General features: G+C 44.3%; 1 protein-coding gene across 3 annotated transcripts in view; it reads right to left on the bottom strand.

Annotated features, from left to right (window-relative positions):
* Nucleotides 1-19,432, bottom strand: part of GCFC2 (GC-rich sequence DNA-binding factor 2) — a 236,024-nt gene that overhangs the window by 207,837 nt on the left and 8,755 nt on the right. For all 3 annotated transcript variants that reach the window (XM_069236040.1, XM_069236043.1, XM_069236041.1), the window contains exon 2: nt 1,577-1,687. In XM_069236040.1, coding sequence (XP_069092141.1) covers nt 1,577-1,687 — 111 coding nt within the window. The remainder of the gene's footprint in view (nt 1-1,576; nt 1,688-19,432) is intronic.

The raw sequence follows: 19,432 nt of genomic DNA, 5'->3' as shown, positions 1-19,432 counted from the left end.
CATATCTTAAATCTGACAGCAGTATTTTCTAAGTTTTGAAATATCGCTAACTTGAAAAGTACTCACCTGACTTGAAGATCTTGGTATCTAAATTAGTATAAAAATTTACATTGTTTTTCTAAATTGGTCTCACGTTTCTTCTCGATTATGTGTCTCATTCATTGACTCTGTGTGTTCACCAAATGCTTAACACTATCCTCTGATATGCCTAAACTGCTCGCCCACTACCACAAGAGAGAGCACAGTTGACTGGACTATCTGCATGGTTTACCCCTACATTGAAGCACTACATAGGCAGCTTCCTACACGTCAGGGCTAGGTGATGAACTCTTGACAAATGCAGCAAATAGTTACTGTTTAAGTGGAGATCAACAGTTTCATTGAATCAAATACAGATAACACATAACTGAGCATGGTATTGTACGGTTTTGTGTTACTAGTGTCTGTCAGGTACAGTGAAGCGGTTATGAGGTAACAGAAGCAAGGGCGGGTCTCTGTTCTCCTCCGTTTAAAATACCTTATGGATCAGCAAAGATCTAAGCTCAGCTCACTTTATAAGCTTCCGGTCTGTTGTATTTTCCCCACTTAAATGCCATACATCTTACACCACCACAAGCTAGCACTTGTATTATAATGTACACCCACTGCATACTGGTGCTTCCATTAAGTTCAGAATATTCTCTGATTTTGCCTTGCAATTTATTTCCATGTCATGCTATACGGTTTTAATTACCTTTAATAAAAATATATATAAAAATAAATGAACATAGGGCTGCAAGCTACAGAATACAAAAAGCAAGGACTAGATGAGGTACTCAGACCTCATTTGGAATATCATGAGAGCTCTAAAATTGGTCACTCAGGTCAGCTGACGGTCACCCTGCTGAACATATGCATAGGTTAAACATGTGGTTGATTAAAGAAGCAAACACCACAGTACAGACAGTAACAGCAACATTCAATCACTGAGCAGTGTTAAAAGAAAACAATAATTATATACCTGTACACACTGATGTTTAAGGGAGTGCTATTTACAAAAGGGATATTTAGTATTTCAAAACCACTTTTAAAATAATATAACCTATAAACTTAATTATAGGTTAAGTTACACTTAATCCACCTTCTTCGGACGGGCACTAAACCTAATGTGGAGAAGTTGCAAACTGCAAATTTTTACAGAAGAAAATAAAGGGGGATAAACACATTTCAACAATGACAAGAAACAATAAGTCAAAAATAAACTAACTAGATTGTTGCTTTCAAAATTCAATTGGGAAAGTTATAACTATGAATTGTTTTATCATTTAAACCAGTGTACAAGATTAAATAATAGAGTGATAGTCTACATACACACAATCAAAGCTGCATCCCTCAATTCCTCTCCCAAAACCATGTGTTAAGTCTGGTATCCAGAAAACTAAGGCCACTAAAAATATAAGCAAAGAGATGGATTACCATCTAATGACCGCAGTAATCCAGTGTTGTGGCCATCCTGACAAACTAGCCAACTGGAAGTGCAATGGTGGAAGAATTTCCTAAAAACATTTCAGACATTGAAATAATATGATATTCGTACCTTTGGTTCTTTCATTTTGCCATTCTGGAGAGACAGAGGCAACTTTCTTCTTGACATTGAAAAGCACTTCACTGACAGCTGGCTTCTTCAGCTTGAACTGTTCTCCATCACCTAAAAAATACATACAAAAACCTTTGATTAAATGTATGCAATGTTGCAAGGTTATAAGGTGGGGTTGGTGAATGAGGAAACAGCATGCAAAGAACAGATTAGATTCAATATCCTTTGATGAACAAACGCACAAATCACACGAACTACCAATAATGTTCTTGTTTTAACACTTTCTGCTGCAGTTCTTGGGAGAACCAAACTTCTAGAGATTTTCAAGGTGGATTTAAACCTGCTTAGATACTGGAGGGACTTTCTGGAGGGGCTTTCAATTACTCAAGGTTAAATACAATGTGGCCAGTGATGGTTACAATCAGAACACCTACTCAAAATTTTGGAATCCTTCTCATAGATCTGGTGAAATGAAAGAGGCATTGCCCCCTAAAAAAAAAAAAAAAAAAATCAATACGCAGAAAGGAACCAAATGTGTTCCAACGAGAAGATTAGTCTTGCCACAAACACAAAGTGCCGTATAAAATGTGAGCAGTTATGAACAAAGTAGGGAACATGATGCCAGGCTGCCAAAACTCAACAATTTCAAACCATCTGGCTCAAGACTTCCTTCGCTCGTCTTGCCTTTGTTGTACCCCAATCTGCCATCACTTCTGCCTGACTGTTTCGTAAAGTATTACAAAACAGCCCGGCACTAGATGCTACGGAAGCCTACTGACCACAGTGGCTGGAAAGGCTACACGCAAGAGGAAACCAAAGATACAACAAAATACCTAGATGTGATTACTACTGACCAGTTAAAGCATAATACAAGACAATGAAAGGAAGTATTGATACTTTGAGAACAAAGCTAAATGAATCAAAATGTCAGGGTTCTTACATACCTATTTTGCCCTGCACAACCTGCAGATTTTTGGGGGAAATATTATTGAAGTCTGAGAGACAAGACGTCCTGCATCAATTAGGAATAAAACAAAACTATCCTGTGCTTCTTCCTCTCTCACTCCAATGCCATCTGCTAGGGGAAGAGAGAGGTGGGGACCCAATATACATTGCTTGTCCACTTGGCCAAAAAGAGGGGGGGGGGGGGGGGGGAGAGAATATGTGACTCTGCACTCAGGGCTTGGAAGGGGTGGACTCCTCCATTTTCTCTCTCTCACTTTTCCCTTCTCGCCCCTTTTGGCCACGGGCACACTTCATCCCTCCAGCCCTGGGTCCCGAGTCCCACCTGCTCCAAGACGCACCTGCATATACATCACAACTATACTGTGAGGGCTGACTCACTAAATAGTACAGTGAGTGATGTAACTGGGCAACTGGCGCTTGCCCCTCTAAAATTTGCTTGGCGATAGCACAGCGTAGCGGCAGATGCGGATAGGGCTGTAATTGAGGGAGGCAAGTGTGCAGAGTGTATTTTCAACTGTATATTTATTTACTTTTTGCTATTTGGAACCTGTATAAAGATGGGTAAAAAGGAAGGTACCAACATCCCAGGACAGCTCTAAAACTAACAATACACTCGATGACCTATTACAAAGGGCTGTTGGACCCATAGAAAAGGATTTTGAATCTGCTGAGCGATGTGTTATGTATCACAGCTTCCTCGGTCACCATTTCTCTGCCACACCCTCCCACACCCCAGTTGTTGCAGACACCTCAGTCAGCATCAAAACTCAATCTACAGAGAGCCATACAAGACGGTTGTCAGGAAACATTAGACACCTGCCTAACTGGCTTTTCTGGGGCAGAAACTCCACCGGTGTCACTGTGCATTTTGGCTGGAGTACCAGATGTAGAGGTTCCTGCAGTAAAAGGGAAAAGAAAGCGAGGTGACAATATCCTAAAGAATAAGAGTGCACGCACTGTGGGCCACAGCAGCTATAGAACCAAAAGTGGTACAACTGAAAGGCTTCAGGAGGTTCCTGCTGATTTAGTCACCTTAGTGACAGAGCATATAATGGAGGAGTTAACCAAAAGACTGTGAACCAGAGATAACTGAAGAGACACTAGGGGGGAGGGGAGGTTTGCCCAATTACGCACGTCTAATGATTTATTGCGCAAGGTCACCTCCCTTCAATCCCAACCCCGGAGCAATTCTCCACCATTGGGGGTAGAAGATGGGGTCCCACTACGCTATGAGGAAACCCCAGCGTATCCAGGAACATGTTGCAATCACGCCTGCGAAAATGCTTTGTCAGGATTGTCCATCAGAAAGGACTTGACTGGGTGTCCCAGTCACGTTTTGGAGGACTGTTACATTAGAGATAATGCTACCATTAATATGGGGAAAAAATTGCACTAATTCAATGACCAAATCAGAAGGGGTGATCCATGAACGTTAAGCAGCAAATACCCTGAAGCTGGCTATAACCAGCAATAGTTCTCATGGGGTTAAGCATGGGACCCTACATCTTTCCCCGGATGCCAGCCCATATGTGGCAGTGATTACTAATTAACCTAGATTACAGTCAAGTAATACAGAGACCTATATTGAACTGAAAAATAAGGTTATCCAACGGTTACATGTTATGCCGTTTTCAATGGTATCCTCAATACTAATGGTGAGGAGGGTAGGTTGGGTGGGCTCGCTGAGGAAGCCCTGTGATAGAGGTTGCATTATTGTAAACTTTAACTCAACTGTCCTAGTTCATCAGATCTTTTTAAATTGTTGTAAAGTCGGCCCCTTGTCCAGGGGGATTTTTCTATGCAGACTTTTAGCTTTCTGTCCCCAAACATGTTTTTTTTTTTTTACCAGAAGGATGGGAACCGGCCCCAGAGGCTCTCCCAGCTCCAGTGCCCAAAAGGGACATCCTTCTTCCCAACAGGCTGGGTGTAGGCTGACTTCATCCACACTGTCAGAAGTGGACTGCAAAGTTGGGGTTAAAAAGGGATCCCCAGGGAATGGGTATTCGAGGGTAGCCCCCAATGCAATTGAGGTGCCTAGGTACAGAGATGCACTGAGACACAGAGATGGTAGCCCAGAGGCAGAATTAATGGAAAACCCAATTCCTGTGGGCTTAACGCAGATTTCATCACAAGCATTGGCCTGAATGCCAGCCAATGTCATTAGCTGGAACACAGCCTGGCTGGAAGCCAAAATACACATCCCAGAATGTGTTGTTTTTTTTGTGTTTTTTTAAAGTAGATGAAAATATGATCTGCCTTTTTCACGAAACTTGGAGCCCATGTATAGACCTGGATTTAAGAGCTACTGGGTCCCTGCAGATAGGGTGTCCTCCGGAAGACCCTTCGGGGGTTTACTCATTTGGATCAGCTGCTCCCTCAAATGCAAAGTGAGAGAACTGGTGGACGTGGGCTGTGCTGATCTTCCAGGCTTACTCCTGTCCACCCTAAGAGAACAATCAATATTACAAGTAAACATCTATTATCAGGAGTGTTGGTAAAAGTTATGAATCTGATGTTTTAAGTGCTCTGGATAATATTTTAGCTAGTAGACATAGTACCTATTACATCCTGATTGCTGGGGATTTCAATGTCACCTTTGAGCCTTACCCATTGGCGCCGGAGCACTATAAAGAAGAGGATATTCTATGGGGCATTATGCAATTATCTAACAGCAAAGGATATAGATTGAGTAGGACGGCACATCAAATTGTTAATATTATTCTTGCCCACGGTCTCTGTGTATGTAATGGGTGCTCTCGCTCAGATGCAAATCCCTATCCAACATTTAGATGAGGACCATGTAGGAGTCCCATCGACACATGGTAGACATGGTGGTAAAGAGCATGAGGAAAACGATCATGACCCACTGATACTTTCCATCAGGGGTTTGCTACCTGTAATTGGGGACCTGTCTCTAGGGGTTTTGACCAGCATCCCACCATGACAAACAACAAACAGAATTTTAAGTGTGAAACTATTAATTCCTCCCCATGCACCACTGCAACTATATACAGACTGCTGGCAGACCAAATGGAACTTATGCTTCAACTCAGGCAGGAGGAGAGAAGGATACTGGCTGAACATTCGAAATTATTTGACTGTCTGAAATAATTATTTGTCAAAGAGGCCACTGGTAAAATCTGAACTAAGCGTAGTGAGAGGTGGTACAATAGCTCATGTAGAGAAGCTAAGAATAGGATATTGAGGGATCTCAGAAGGGGGGATAAGAGAACCAGTTAAACAATCGAGGGAGAACTATAGGTTGGAGTTATCAGAGGCGTGGAAGAGAAGCATTGGACAGCCCTCTTAGAGGCTGCAAGAAATAAAGAAGCCCATAAGTTTTGGAAACTGGTTTCGAATGAAAGTGGTGAATCCCAGCCTCCGCCTGGGGCGTCAACTCTTCCCCATGTATGGGTAAAACATTTTAGCTCACTCTACTCTGTGAGAAATTAGCTAGATCCCATGGAACAGAGCATTAATAGGGAATAGAGTGTACCCCCAACTAAGTTTTCCTTAGCTGAGACCAAGGCAGCAATAGCATCTCTCAAGTGGGGCAAAGCCCTTGGCCTTGACAAAATACCAGGTGACCTCTACAAGTCAAATCCTGACATCTGGGCACCCTGTTCAAATAAGGCCTGCAATGCAGTGGCATCAGGAGCACCTGTTCCCTATACACGGAAAGGAGCAGAAATAGTCCCCCTCTATAAGAAGGGAAATCCCAGAGTTCCATCCAACTATCGGGCAATAAATAAGTCTGTTAGATAACCTCCAAAAAATGTTTGCAAAACAGATTCTGATCCACCAGGAGGAGTGGACTGAAGAGAGTGTGAGCATTTCTAGTTTACAGGCAGGATTCAGGCCTGCACGGAGTACAACTGATCAAGTAATGAGGTTCATGGCAATCAGATGGAAGACAGTAGATATGGGTAGAGGAAACCTATATGTTGCCTTTATCGATCTCCGTGCAGCCTTTGACCTGGTTCCCAGTTACAAGCCGTGGCAGACATTGAACAAAATGGGAGTTCCTAGTGGCTTGTTGAATTTAATCATATGACTCCACAAAGGTACTTTTGCCCGAATCAAATGTGGCAGGGACGACGAATTGACAGACTCAGTCATTATCAAAAGAGGAGTGTGGCAAGGCTGCGTTCTTGTCCGCACCCTCTTTCTTCTGTATGTAAATAACTGCATTAAGTATCTAAACAGCTATAAGAGTGATTTGCTACAGTTGGCTGGTCAGAAAATACTGGGGTTGCTTTATGCGGATGATACTATCATCATGACAAAATCACCTAGGGGATTACAAAACTTAGTCGACCAATTCTGTCTATTTTACAAAGATTAAGACTTGGAGGTCAATGTTGGGAAAACAAAGTTGATGATCGGTTGCTAGGGAAAAAAGAAAATGAAAGCCAGTGTAACGATGAACTCTATTATATTGGAAACAGTTAATGAGATTGACTATTTGGGGATAAGATTGATGGATTCGGGCAGATAGGATGCACACATTAGCAAAAGTGCCCATATTATATGTCCAAGGGACCTGATGCCAGGGAAGGTCTCTAAGGGCTACAGCATGTCTTATGCCACCCTGGGGACCCCTCACTCAGCACAGACACCCTGCTTACAAGCTTGTGTGTGCTGGTGGGGAGAAAATGACTAAGTCGACATGGCACTCCCTTCAGGGGGCCATGCCAACCTCACACTGCCCATGGCATAGATAAGTCACCCCTCTAGCAGGCCTTACAGCCCTAAGTCAGGGTGCACTATACCATAGGTGAGGGCATAAGTGCATGAGCACTATACCCCTACAGTGTCTAAGCAAAACCTTAGACATTGTAAGTGTAGAGTAGCCATAAGAGTATATGGTCTGGGAGTCTGTCAAACACGAACTTCACAGCACCATAATGGCTACACTGAAAACTGGGAAGTTTGGTATCAAACTTCTCAGCACAATAAATGCACACTGATGCCAGTGTACATTTTATTGTGAAATACACCCCGGAGGGCATCTTCGAGATGCCCCCTGAAAACATACCCGACTTCCAGTGTGGGCCTACTAGTTTTGCTAGCCTGCCACACACCAGACATGTTGCTGGCCACATGGGGAGAGTGCCTTTGTGCCTCAAAGGCTCACCCCCTTTGTGCCTCAAAGGCTCACCCCCTTTGTTACAGCGCCACAGGGCATTCCAACCAGTGGAGACGCCCGCCCCTCTGGCCAAAGCCCCACTTTTGGCGGCAAGGCCGGAGGAGATAATGAGAAAAACAAGGAGGAGTCACTGGCCAGTCAGGACAACCCCTAAGGTGTCCTGAGCTGAGGTGACTGACTTTTAGAAATCCTCCATCTTGCAGATGGAGGATTCCCCCAATAGGATTAGGGATGTGCCCCCCTCCCCTCAGGGAGGGGGCACAAAGAGGGTGTAGCCACCCTCAGGGCTAGTAGCCATTGGCTACTAACCCCCAGACCTAAACACACCCCTAAATTGAGTATTTAGGGGCTCCCAGAACCGAGGAAGATAGATTCCTGCAACCTAAGACGAAGAAGGACTGCTGACCTGAAGCCCTGCAGAGAAGACGGAGACACCCACTGCTTTGGCCCCAGCCATACCGGCCTGTCTCCCCACTTTGAGAGAAACTGCAATAGCGACGCGCTCCCCAGGGTCCAGCGACCTCTGAAGCCTCAGAGGACTACCCTGCATCTAAAAGGACCAAGACCTCCAGAGGACAGCGGCCCTGTTCCAAAGAAACCAAAACTTGCAACAAAGAAACAACTTTTAAAGGACTGCACGTTTCCCGCCGGAAGCGTGAGACTTTCCACTCTGCACCCGACGCCCCCGGCTCGACATGCGGAGAAACAACACTACAGGGAGGACTCTCCGGCGACTGCGACCCTGTGAGTAGCCAGAGTTGACCTCCCTGAGCCTCCCCCAAGCGACGCCTGCAGAGGGAATCCAGGGGCTCCCACTGACTGCGACTGCCTGCTTCAAAGAACCTGACGCCTGGTAAAGACACTGCACCCGCAGCCCCCAGGAACTGAAGGATCCGACCTCCAGTGCAGAAGCGACCCCCAGGTGGCCCTCTCCCTTGCCCAGGTGGTGGCTACCCCGAGGAGTCCCCCCCCCTTGCCTGCATCGCTGAAGAGACCCCTGGGTCTCCCATTGAAACCTATTGCGAACCCGACTCCTGTTTGCACACTGCACCCGGCCGCCCCCGTGCCGCTGAGGGTGTACTTTTTGTGCTGACTTGTGTCCCCTCCCTCCCCCCCCCTGGTGCCCTACAAACCCCCCCTGGTCTGCCCTCCAAAGTCACGGGTACTTACCTGCTGGCAGACTGGAACCGGGGCACCCCCTTCTCCATTGAAGCCTATGCGTTTTGGGCACCACTTTGACCTCGGCACCTGACCGGCCCTGAGCTGCTGGTGTGGTAACTTTGGGGTTGCCCTGAACCCCCAACGGTGGGCTACTTTGGACCCAACTTTGAACCCTGTAGGTGGTTTACTTACCTGCAAAACTAACAAATACTTACCTCCCAGAGGAACTGTTGAAGTTTGCACTGTGTCTAGTTTTAAAATAGCTTATTGCCATTTTTGCCAAAACTGTACATGCTGTTTCGCTGATTCAAAGTTCCTATGATACCTAAGTGAAGTACCTTTCATTTGAAGTATTGATTGTAAATCTTGAACCTGAGGTTCTTAAACTAAGAAAATATATTTTTCTATATAAAAACTTATTGGCCTGGAATTATCTTTGAGTGTGTGTTCCTCATTTATTGCCTGTGTGTGTACAACAAATACTTAACACTACCCTCTGATAAGCCTACTGCTCAACCACACTACCACAAAATAGAGCATTAGAATTATCTATTTTTTCCACTATCTTACCTCTAAGGGAAACCCTTGGACTCTGTGCATGCTATTTCTTACTTTGAAATAGTACATACAGAGCCAACTTCCTACATCCCCCATTAAATCCTATTGTGGAAATTTATGAAGCCCATGTTAAAGGAGCACCCTATATGGAGAAGAATTGTGGGGCTTTAACAGACAGCAGAATATTTTACAAGTTAAAGAAAATAATTTCATTAGATATATAGCCAGGATGGGGAAGAGCACTCCATTAATCCCCCTTAGATTGGATCTTGGGTTTAATAATATTGAAGACCATGTGGCCCTGAAGCCTCCCTTATACTGGATCCGCCTTTGGAAGATAGAGGAATTGGAACCTTTCCAAGAGGCAGTCAGAGGCTTATTAGGGAATTTAACGGGCTAGGGTTAGTTGGGAAATGAAATCTGCCTGGGTCAAACTGGGCCTCCCCCAGTTACGGAAGAACCCCGAATCAATCCCAACCAATGCTGCCACGTTAATTAAGCAGAGATACTGGGGGGAGGGTAAACGAGCAGATCTCCCATAGGAACGGGGTGGGACGATTAATTTCAGAATTTTTGCTTGTCAAACAGGAGCCATGTGCTGAACATTTTTTTGGCCTGGCAATACCGGCCTATGCTTGCTCCCTATTCCTTCAGTTTAAAAATGGTACTTTACCTGTCAATGTTTTCACTGTCCGATGGTTGTCAAATAGCTATGAAGGTAACAAATGCAAGTTCTGTAAATTATGTGCGGAAACTATTGAACATTTTCTTTTCTTTTGTCCTTCATACAAGATTCCTAGGAAAATACGGATCATGCCACTTTGTAAGACCTTGCTTTTATATGAACATGCCAATGCCTATAGAATTTGCAAAAATGATACATCTACATTGGTAGTAAGTGCAGTTATCAAATATCTGTCAGCTGCCTGGTCCACACGCCGTAGGGACCTCATAGCACTTGGTGGGGAAGGCTAAGAATAAGAATTTTTGGCTGAAACGGTCCAGACTTATTACAGTATCTGGGTGGGAATGCTTAAGTAAAGTGTTCTTTATCTGTGCTGCTTTGTTCAGGAATATGGGACCAATATTTTAGGCTAGAAAATGAAAATTTCTACTTTTATCATTGCATCATCATCAATGTTCATTTAATTATCTCTTTGTCAAATTTAGCACATGGTTATTATTCCATCCCTCGTTAGGAATGCTCTTATATGCTTCCATTTGAACCAAATTTTCAAGATTGCACTGACTCTTTACATGGCGTCCACATTTTATATATATTGCACTCTCTTTGTGGTTTTCACCATTGCACTTTTTAAGGTGCTTGTACCATCGCAGCCCAAAGCGGTTAGTTACAACAGCTTGAAATTGTTATCTTTCCTATCATTATCAACTCGTAAACAACATCAGATCTCCGAAGGATCATTTACGAGCATTTTCCGAGCCTTAGGTAGGATGGGTTTTTCTCTTTTATAAAGGTTTTAACTGTAATTAAACTAAGACTGAACTGTTTTAAAGTTCACTTCAATTTTTTATATTCATATGATTTTTAATTACTGATATTGAAAGTGCGGTTTACTGTGATCTTTGAGGAAGAATTTATTTTCAAATGATTCAGCATATTGTTTGCATTGGGGGATCTTAATCTTTGCCTTTTTAAATTGAGATTTTTGTCTGGCTATAAAATTTTATGTTTCGATATGTCAATAAAACTGTAAAACTACAGGGAGTGCAGAATTATTAGGCAAATGAGTATTTTGACCACATCATCCTCTTTATGCATGTTGTCTTACTCCAAGCTGTATAGGCTCGAAAGCCTACTACCAATTAAGCATATTAGGTGATGTGCATCTCTGTAATGAGAAGGGGTGTGGTCTAATGACATCAACACCCTATATCAGGTGTGCATAATTATTAGGCAACTTCCTTTCCTTTGGCAAAATGGGTCAAAAGAAGGACTTGACAGGCTCAGAAAAGTCAAAAATAGTGAGATATCTTGCAGAGGGATGCAGCACTCTTAAAACTGCAAAGCTTCTGAAGCGTGATCATCGAACAATCAAGCGTTTCATTCAAAATAGTCAACAGGGTCGCAAGAAGCGTGTGGAAAAACCAAGGCGCAAAATAACTGCCCATGAACTGAGAAAAGTCAAGCGTGCAGCTGCCACGATGCCACTTGCCACCAGTTTGGCCATATTTCAGAGCTGCAACATCACTGGAGTGCCCAAAAGCACAAGGTGTGCAATACTCAGAGACATGGCCAAGGTAAGAAAGGCTGAAATACGACCACCACTGAACAAGACACACAAGCAGAAACGTCAAGACTGGGCCAAGAAATATCTCAAGACTGATTTATCTAAGGTTTTATGGACTGATGAAATGAGAGTGAGTCTTGATGGGCCAGATGGATGGGCCCGTGGCTGGATTGGTAAAGGGCAGAGAGCTCCAGTCCGACTCAGACGCCAGCAAGGTGGAGGTGGAGTACTGGTTTGGGCTGGTATCATCAAAGATGAGCTTGTGGGGCCTTTTCGGGTTGAGGATGGAGTCAAGCTCAACTCCCAGTCCTACTGCCAGTTCCTGGAAGACACCTTCTTCAAGCAGTGGTACAGGAAGAAGTCTGCATCCTTCAAGAAAAACATGATTTTCATGCAGGACAATGCTCCATCAGACGCGTCCAAGTACTCCACAGCGTGGCTGGCAAGAAAGGGTATAAAAGAAGGAAATCTAATGACATGGCCTCCTTGTTCACCTGATCTGAACCCCATTGAGAACCTGTGGTCCATCATCAAATGTGAGATTTACAAGGAGGGAAAACAGTACACCTCTCTGAACAGTGTCTGCGAAGCTGTGGTTGCTGCTGCACGCAATGTTGATGGTGAACAGATCAAAACACTGACAGAATCCATGGATGGCAGGCTTTTGAGTGTCCTTGCAAAGAAAGGTGGCTATATTGGTCACTGATTTGTTTTTGTTTTGTTTTTGAATGTCAGAAATGTATATTTGTGAATGTTGAGATGTTATATTGGTTTCACTGGTAATAATAAATAATTGAAATGGGTATATATTTTTTTTTGTTAAGTTGCCTAATAATTATGCACAGTGATAGTCACCTGCACACACAGATATCCCCCTAACATAGCTAAAACTAAAAACAAACTAAAAACTACTTCCAAAAATATTCAGCTTTGATATTAATTAGTTTTTTGGGTTCATTGAGCACATGGTTGTTGTTCAATAATAAAATTAATCCTCAAAAATACAACTTGCCTAATAATTCTGCACTCCCTGTATATTTATTTGTATAATTTTATTTTGAGTGTTATTTAGCACTCATAGGCATCTGAAAGCGACAAAGTGCCTACAACACAGGGCACTGGATAGGAACTTTACAACATCTGCAAATAGAAGGGCAATTACATTGTAAATATATTAGTGAGACAAACAGGAACTATAAACTTTTGTGGTTGGCGTCAGTATTTAAAGAACATAAATTTGTAATCAAAGGGGATTTAACTATATAGATAACAGCAGGACAGTAGTAAGGTATACACAACTGTAATAAATAGAAGCTGTGATTATCAGTAAAAATCCACAGTATCTAAACAAATTCAATAATAAACCATTTATTGTCATCAAACTCAAAGGTTCATGGCAACAGGACTATTGGCCAGTGGGAAGAGAATGATACAACGTTACTAACAAAGTAAACATTCCAGAGAACTAGACTATTTCCCACCGAAGTAGGACGCCGGTCCAACAATAATTAAGCTCACCCTGTCCCACCTTCTTTTTTGCAAAATGAAAACAGTGCAGTCCAACACATCAAGTAGAGAGCTCAGCTGCCACACCCTCCATGAATTTCCTGGCTGACCCCACCTGCGAGAATACAAATCACTTCTCATAGTCCCTTTAGTCTCACAGGGAAGTCAACTGATGCCATGATAATGCTTGTTGCCAGTTTGTGATTTATTTCCATTAGAGAACACTCCCTGGTAAGCGTTTCAGAGTTCAGGTCAGGAAACAACAACAACAACAACAACAAAAACTAAAAAAAACATTTTAGGGCACTTTTTCAGCAGTCTCCAGTATCTGTCCTCTCCAATCAACACTATGCAAGGTGAACAGCAGTGTACCTCCTACAGTTGCATTATTCCTTCTGGATCTCTGGGGTAGACTAGTCACAGCCACCACCACTTGCTGTGCCCTGCTCAGTTCCAAGCCCAGCAGGTCACTTCATATGCTACACAGTTCATCCTACAGAAAATCCTTTGAAATCTGTCGAGGGACACCCAAATGCTCCACAGGGGCATTCTGTAGAAGTTATCCGCGCATTCCAGTTTGGAGTCCAACAGTATTACATAGTCTACTACCTTAGATCTAAAAACCATAAATACTTGGATTGCCAGCGACCTTGGTGGGTGGGACGGGAGAGGGGTGGAAGAAAAAGTAAGTTTTATTAATTGTATATTATATGTTTTGAAAAATCAATAAAATGCTTTACAAAAAAAAGCCTCTAGGCAGAAAAGGACTCTTTGCACTTGGTTGCAAAGGCACAGAAGTTCTGCACCAACTCCTGCAGTACCCAGGATGTTGGGATACTGGCCCCAAATCACCCGGGCTCTCAGTCTGTAGCAACGCAGCTCATAGTCTCCTTCATGCCCCTTAGCAGGTACAATGGTACACCACAGCGCTGATGCCTCCTAGGAGAGGAGGCACAGCCTTTGTGCTCACTGACAATACACCTCAGACGTACCCATGATGAGCCCTAGGGAACCCCTAAGCTACTATTTCACAGTCTTGGTGACCAGGCTCATCCCAGGGGTGGTACGTGGACAGCAAAATAAGGCCACGCTCAGGAGGCCCAAGAAGGCACCACAATCTTGGGCCCCAGTTGGCCTTACCACTCCCCAATTTAGGGAGTTGAAAAGAGGAGTAATGTTGAATTTTATCATGCAAATTCCCATTCTCAACGCCAGATATCATCAAGACTGGGTGCAAGATATAGATGACAATACAGGAAGGAAAGTGGGTGTCCCAGACGGAAATAACCCCAAATAAAATTCAGACATTGAAGGGTCTCATAAAACAGGGTTCAAGATCAAAAAAATTAGTAGATAACACTCAATAATAAATCCAAACCAACTACAATGTGGGAACACACAGCTGTGGTATGGGAATTGCCAGTTCTCTATTAAGACAAATTCCAAATCTACAGCAGAGAATGGCATCTCTCAAAAAAGGGGGATATTAAAAATAGTGCACATAAATGTCTCTACCGGCTTGCTCTTTTCAGTCGCTGTGGGTGACATGCTATCTGGCTTCTTGGGACTCTACTAATTTATTGATGACAAGACAAGTGAAAATTCAAAACTTCTACAGACATTTCTGTTAGAGGTCAGGATCTGAGGATGGGTGATGTAGAAAAAGAAGTCACATCAAAAGTAATTGGTGTGGGCTATAACTGCCTGAACAGGGGCGGGGCACTTGATGTTTCACCTTGGAGTGTGGAAACCTTTGTACACAATTGGTGTGGGTGGGCACACCACTTATCTTTGGTGAGTGAAGGGAGGAATAACCCTGTGATAAAGCATGCCACTTAGGGTAGGTGAGGGTTTCCATCCTAAATATAGGGATTTTCTTCATTAGACAGACAATTTGATCAGTAACACTCTGAGGTGATTGGTTATAAGACTGTGCACGTCACTGTGTTGTGTTTTAAGTATTTTAGGGAGAAATTCACATTAGGTCTTAAAACACCTCCCTTTGATCCCGGTTTGTGAGCAAAACAACTATGGAACACCCCTAAAGATGATCTAGACTGCAAACGTCTTTCTGGAACAGGAACTGAAAGAATTGTGACTGGATACTTTTGTTCTAATGCCCTTAAAAACTAGGTACATATCTGGCCGCAATACAGAAGGAGCAATATGGCTTTGTGGTTACCTCTGCTGTTAACATCATATTGCCCTGGTTAGAAGGGCATCAACTTGGAACATCTTAGAGAATACCCACTGCGTGATGATCACAGTCAAGAGAGATACAGTACTAGAAGATGCATTTCATTAACACAAGATAACAGCCCTAAGCATATAAGGAGGCCACCTTCAAAGCCAAACGTTTACTGATTACATTCAAGGAGCCCAGGAAAACCGAACAAGAAGTTGTTCCAAATGCCGTTCCTGGTACCCTCTCCGTACTAGGTCCCCTCGGAGACATAGAAGATGACTATCTATTTCACAAAGCAGTCAGAATGCTGATCGAGGGCATCATTCTCACTGAAAGAAAACTACATTTCAAGGTATGAAATTGGCAATAATTGATTATGCACAGGATTGCTAGTAATTTGGTACACTTCTTTCTTTATGAAACATGTTTTTCTTTTTGAATGTTTAATGTCACTTTTATTATATTGGTTAAAGATTTTTTTTAACATATCTTTACTGGGGACCCTGTCTGTGTACACCACGTGGCCAGAGCATGCAGAGAAGAAGCAGCTAAGGGATATGGAGAACATTCCTTTTAACTGCCCTAACTTCCACCACAAGTTTGCGCAGAAGGATCCACAGGAGGTCTGCAACCTGTGCCTGCTGACAGATCACAATACTGAAACCCGCAAAGCATACACCCAATTTGTACTGAAGACCCTCAATGCAAGGTTGAAGCAACAAACCACAGGAGTCCGTGAAGGACCTGACCCTCTCAAATGACGACGAAAACATCAAGAAGGCCAATACAAGGGGGAAGAGTCTGATGCCAAAGAAAGAAGCATTAAAGGGCAGAAGCTGTGAAGATGAGAGATGCAGAAAAGGCCAAGCGGTACAAGGTAACTAACGACCCCAAAACCATAAAGGCCACCTCAGCATCGAAACACTCGACAACCGAACATCTGCACAGTCTTGCACATGTCTCAACCGAAGAACTGATTGTGGCAAGCCCTTGAGCCTCCCCTCGATGCCGGTAGGCACCATGTAGGGGCAGCAAGGGACAAAGAGCCCAAGGCCCTGAAAAGGAAGACCTCCTTGATGACCATTGCAAGCAGTCGCTTCAGTAAAGAAACAACAGTCTTGAGGCTGAAATGGCAGTCTTCCTGCTGTGCAAGAAGTAGTTATACATCTCCCTGAAAGCATTCTAGATACCCACAAAACCCTCAAAGCTGTGAGAAGTGGACAGCGCCATACCAGAAATTGAAGCAACCTCAATGCCGGAGCCGCACAAAGAGGAGCAGGAAGACTTCAACTATGAGGAGGATGAGTCCATCAGGGTAAAGAGATGGGACCAGTTCAATGATTAATGGGAGTATCTTGATGCTGAATAACCAGAGGATGGTGTCAACAACTACCCCTCGAGAATTTTATCTCAGGCGACCTGTCCATGTATAATGGACTGATCAACAGGGCAGCAGATATTTTTGGAGTCCAGCTCGAGGAACACAGGGAGAAATCATGCTTCCTTCTGGAAACTTGTGTGCCATCACAGAAGGCGAATCTGTACCTACCCATGCTTCCTACCATACTAGGTCAGAATAAGGAAGCCTTCAAGGGACCTGCCACAGATAGTGCGGTCACCTCTCAAGTGGAAAATAAATAAATACAAGCACTCCAATCAGGACTGCTAATGCATCATGGGCAACATACCAAGAGACTCCATCAAAGTGGTGACTGTCAGAAAGAGTGAAAATGCCGAAAGAGAGCGAAAGACAGAACCTGATGGGTAGAAAGATGGCAAAAAAAGCGGCAATACAGTGGAGGATTGTGAGCTACAATGCCCTCAAGAGGTACTATCACCAACAATAGGCATAAATGGAAGGACTCATGTAGAACCTTCCAGAAGAGTTCAAAAAGAGGGTGAAGGCAGTGATCCAAAAGGGTAAGAACATAGCCAACTTCTACCTCAAATCCGCTTTGGACACAGTGGATACTGCCAGCAGGCAGATGTGCATGGACCCCACCCTCAGAGGAGGTACACAGTGCTCAGTCTCTAGTTTCAAGGCTGAGGCACAGGTATCGGTCATAAACATGCCGTTCACAAGGGAAGGTCTCATTGGAACGGACACGAAACACTTCTTACAGATCGAGGGCCCTTCAGGACAGGAGGAACCTTCATGAGAAGACCAGCAGGCAGGGCTAGGGTCTTACCAGCCCACCACTAGCAACAGGGCTTCAACCAGCAAGCTGCACACCAGCCTGCTCAATAGCTGTGGTAACACCAGGTGAGACAGCCTTTTTGTTTAAAGTTCATAGGTTGAGGGCAGGCTACAAACGGGGGCTGGGCGAGGAGGGCGGATCAGGGCACAACCAAGTACCTCTGCTTACCTACAACCCAGCCACATACCACCAGTGGGGTCAAGAATAGGAGAATTCCTTCGCGAATGGAGGTCAGTCACCTCAGACAATTGGTTCTTATAAATAAGAAGACAGTGAATACATAGAACTCGCCAGGCCAATGCCTTATTGTAGGAAGTTGGCTCTGTATGCACTATTTCAAAGTAAGGAATAGTATGCACAGAGTCCAAGGGTTCCCCTTAGAGGTAAGATAGTGGCAAAAAGAGATAATACTAATGCTCTATTTTGTGGTAGTGTGGTCGAGCAGTAGGCTTATCAAAGGAGTAGTGTTAAGCATTTGTTGTACATACACACAGGCAATAAATGAGGAACACACACACTCAGAGACAAATCCAGCCAATAGTTTTTGTTATAGAAAAATATATTTTCTTAGTTTATTTTAAGAACCACAGGTTCAAATTCTAAATGTAATATCTCATTTGAAAGGTATTGCAAGTAAGTACTTTAGGAACTTTGAATAATTACAGTAGCATATATACTTTTCATATAAAACACAAATAGCTGTTTTAAAAGTGGACACTTAGTGCAATTTTCACAGTTCCTGGGGTAGGTAAGTTTTTGTTAGTTTTGTCAGGTAAGTAAATCACTTATAAGTCTCAAGTTTGGGTCCAAGGTAGCCCACCGTTGGGGGTTCAGAGCAACCCCAAAGTTACCACACCAGCAGCTCAGGGCCGGTCAGGTGCAGAGGTCAAAGAGGTGCCCAAAACACATAGGCTTCAATGGAGAGAAGGGGGTGCCCCGGTTCCAGTCTGCCAGCAGGTAAGTACCCGCGTCTTCGGAGGGCAGACCAGGGGGGTTTTGTAGGGCACCGGGGGGGACACAAGTCAGCACAAAAAGTACACCCTCAGCAGCGCGGGGGCGGCCGGGTGCAGTGTGCAAACATGCGTCGGGTTTTCAATGAGAGACCAAGGGATCTCTTCAGCGGTGCAGGCAGGCAAGGGGGGGTCTCCTCGGGGTAGCCACCACCTGGGCAAGGGAGAGGGCCTCCTGGGGGTCACTCCTGCACTGAAGTTCCGTTCCTTCAGGTGCTGGGGGCTGCGGGTGCAGGGTCTTTTCCAGCTGTCGGGATTTCAGAGTCAGGCAGTCGCGGTCAGGGGGAGCCTGGGGATTCCCTTTGCAGGCGTCGCTGTGGGGGGTCAGGGGGGACAACTTTGGTTACTCACGGTCTTGGAGTCGCCGGAGGGTCCTCCCTGAGGTGTTGGTTCTCCACCAGTCGAGTCGGGGTCGCCGGGTGCAGTGTTGCAAGTCTCACGCTTCTTGCGGGGAGTTGCAGGGGTCTTTAAATCTGCTCCTTTGAAACAAAGTTGCAGTCTTTTTGGAGCAGGGCCGCTGTCCTCAGGAGTTTCTGGTCTTTCTTGAAGCAGGGCAGTCCTCTGAGGATTCAGAGGTCGCTGGTCCTTTGGAAAGAGTCACTGGAGCAGGTTTCTTTGGAAGGCAGAAGACAGGCCGGTAGGACTGGGGCCAAAGCAGTTGGTGTCTTCTGTTCTTCCTCTGCAGGGGTTTTTCAGCTCAGCAGGCTTCTTCTTCTTGTAGTTTCAGGAATCTCAATTCTTAGGTTCAGGGGAGCCCTTAAATACTAAATTTAAGGGCGTGTTTAGGTCTGGGGGGTTAGTAGCCAATGGCTACTAGCCCCGAGGGTGGGTACACCCTCTTTGTGCCTCCTCCCAAGGGGAGGGGGTCACA

This window comes from Pleurodeles waltl, chromosome 5 (assembly GCF_031143425.1).
Source record: "Pleurodeles waltl isolate 20211129_DDA chromosome 5, aPleWal1.hap1.20221129, whole genome shotgun sequence".
Taxonomy (NCBI): Eukaryota; Metazoa; Chordata; class Amphibia; order Caudata; family Salamandridae; genus Pleurodeles; species Pleurodeles waltl.
Note: the sequence above shows the minus strand (reverse complement) of the source record. Positions and strands in the feature narration are given on the sequence as shown.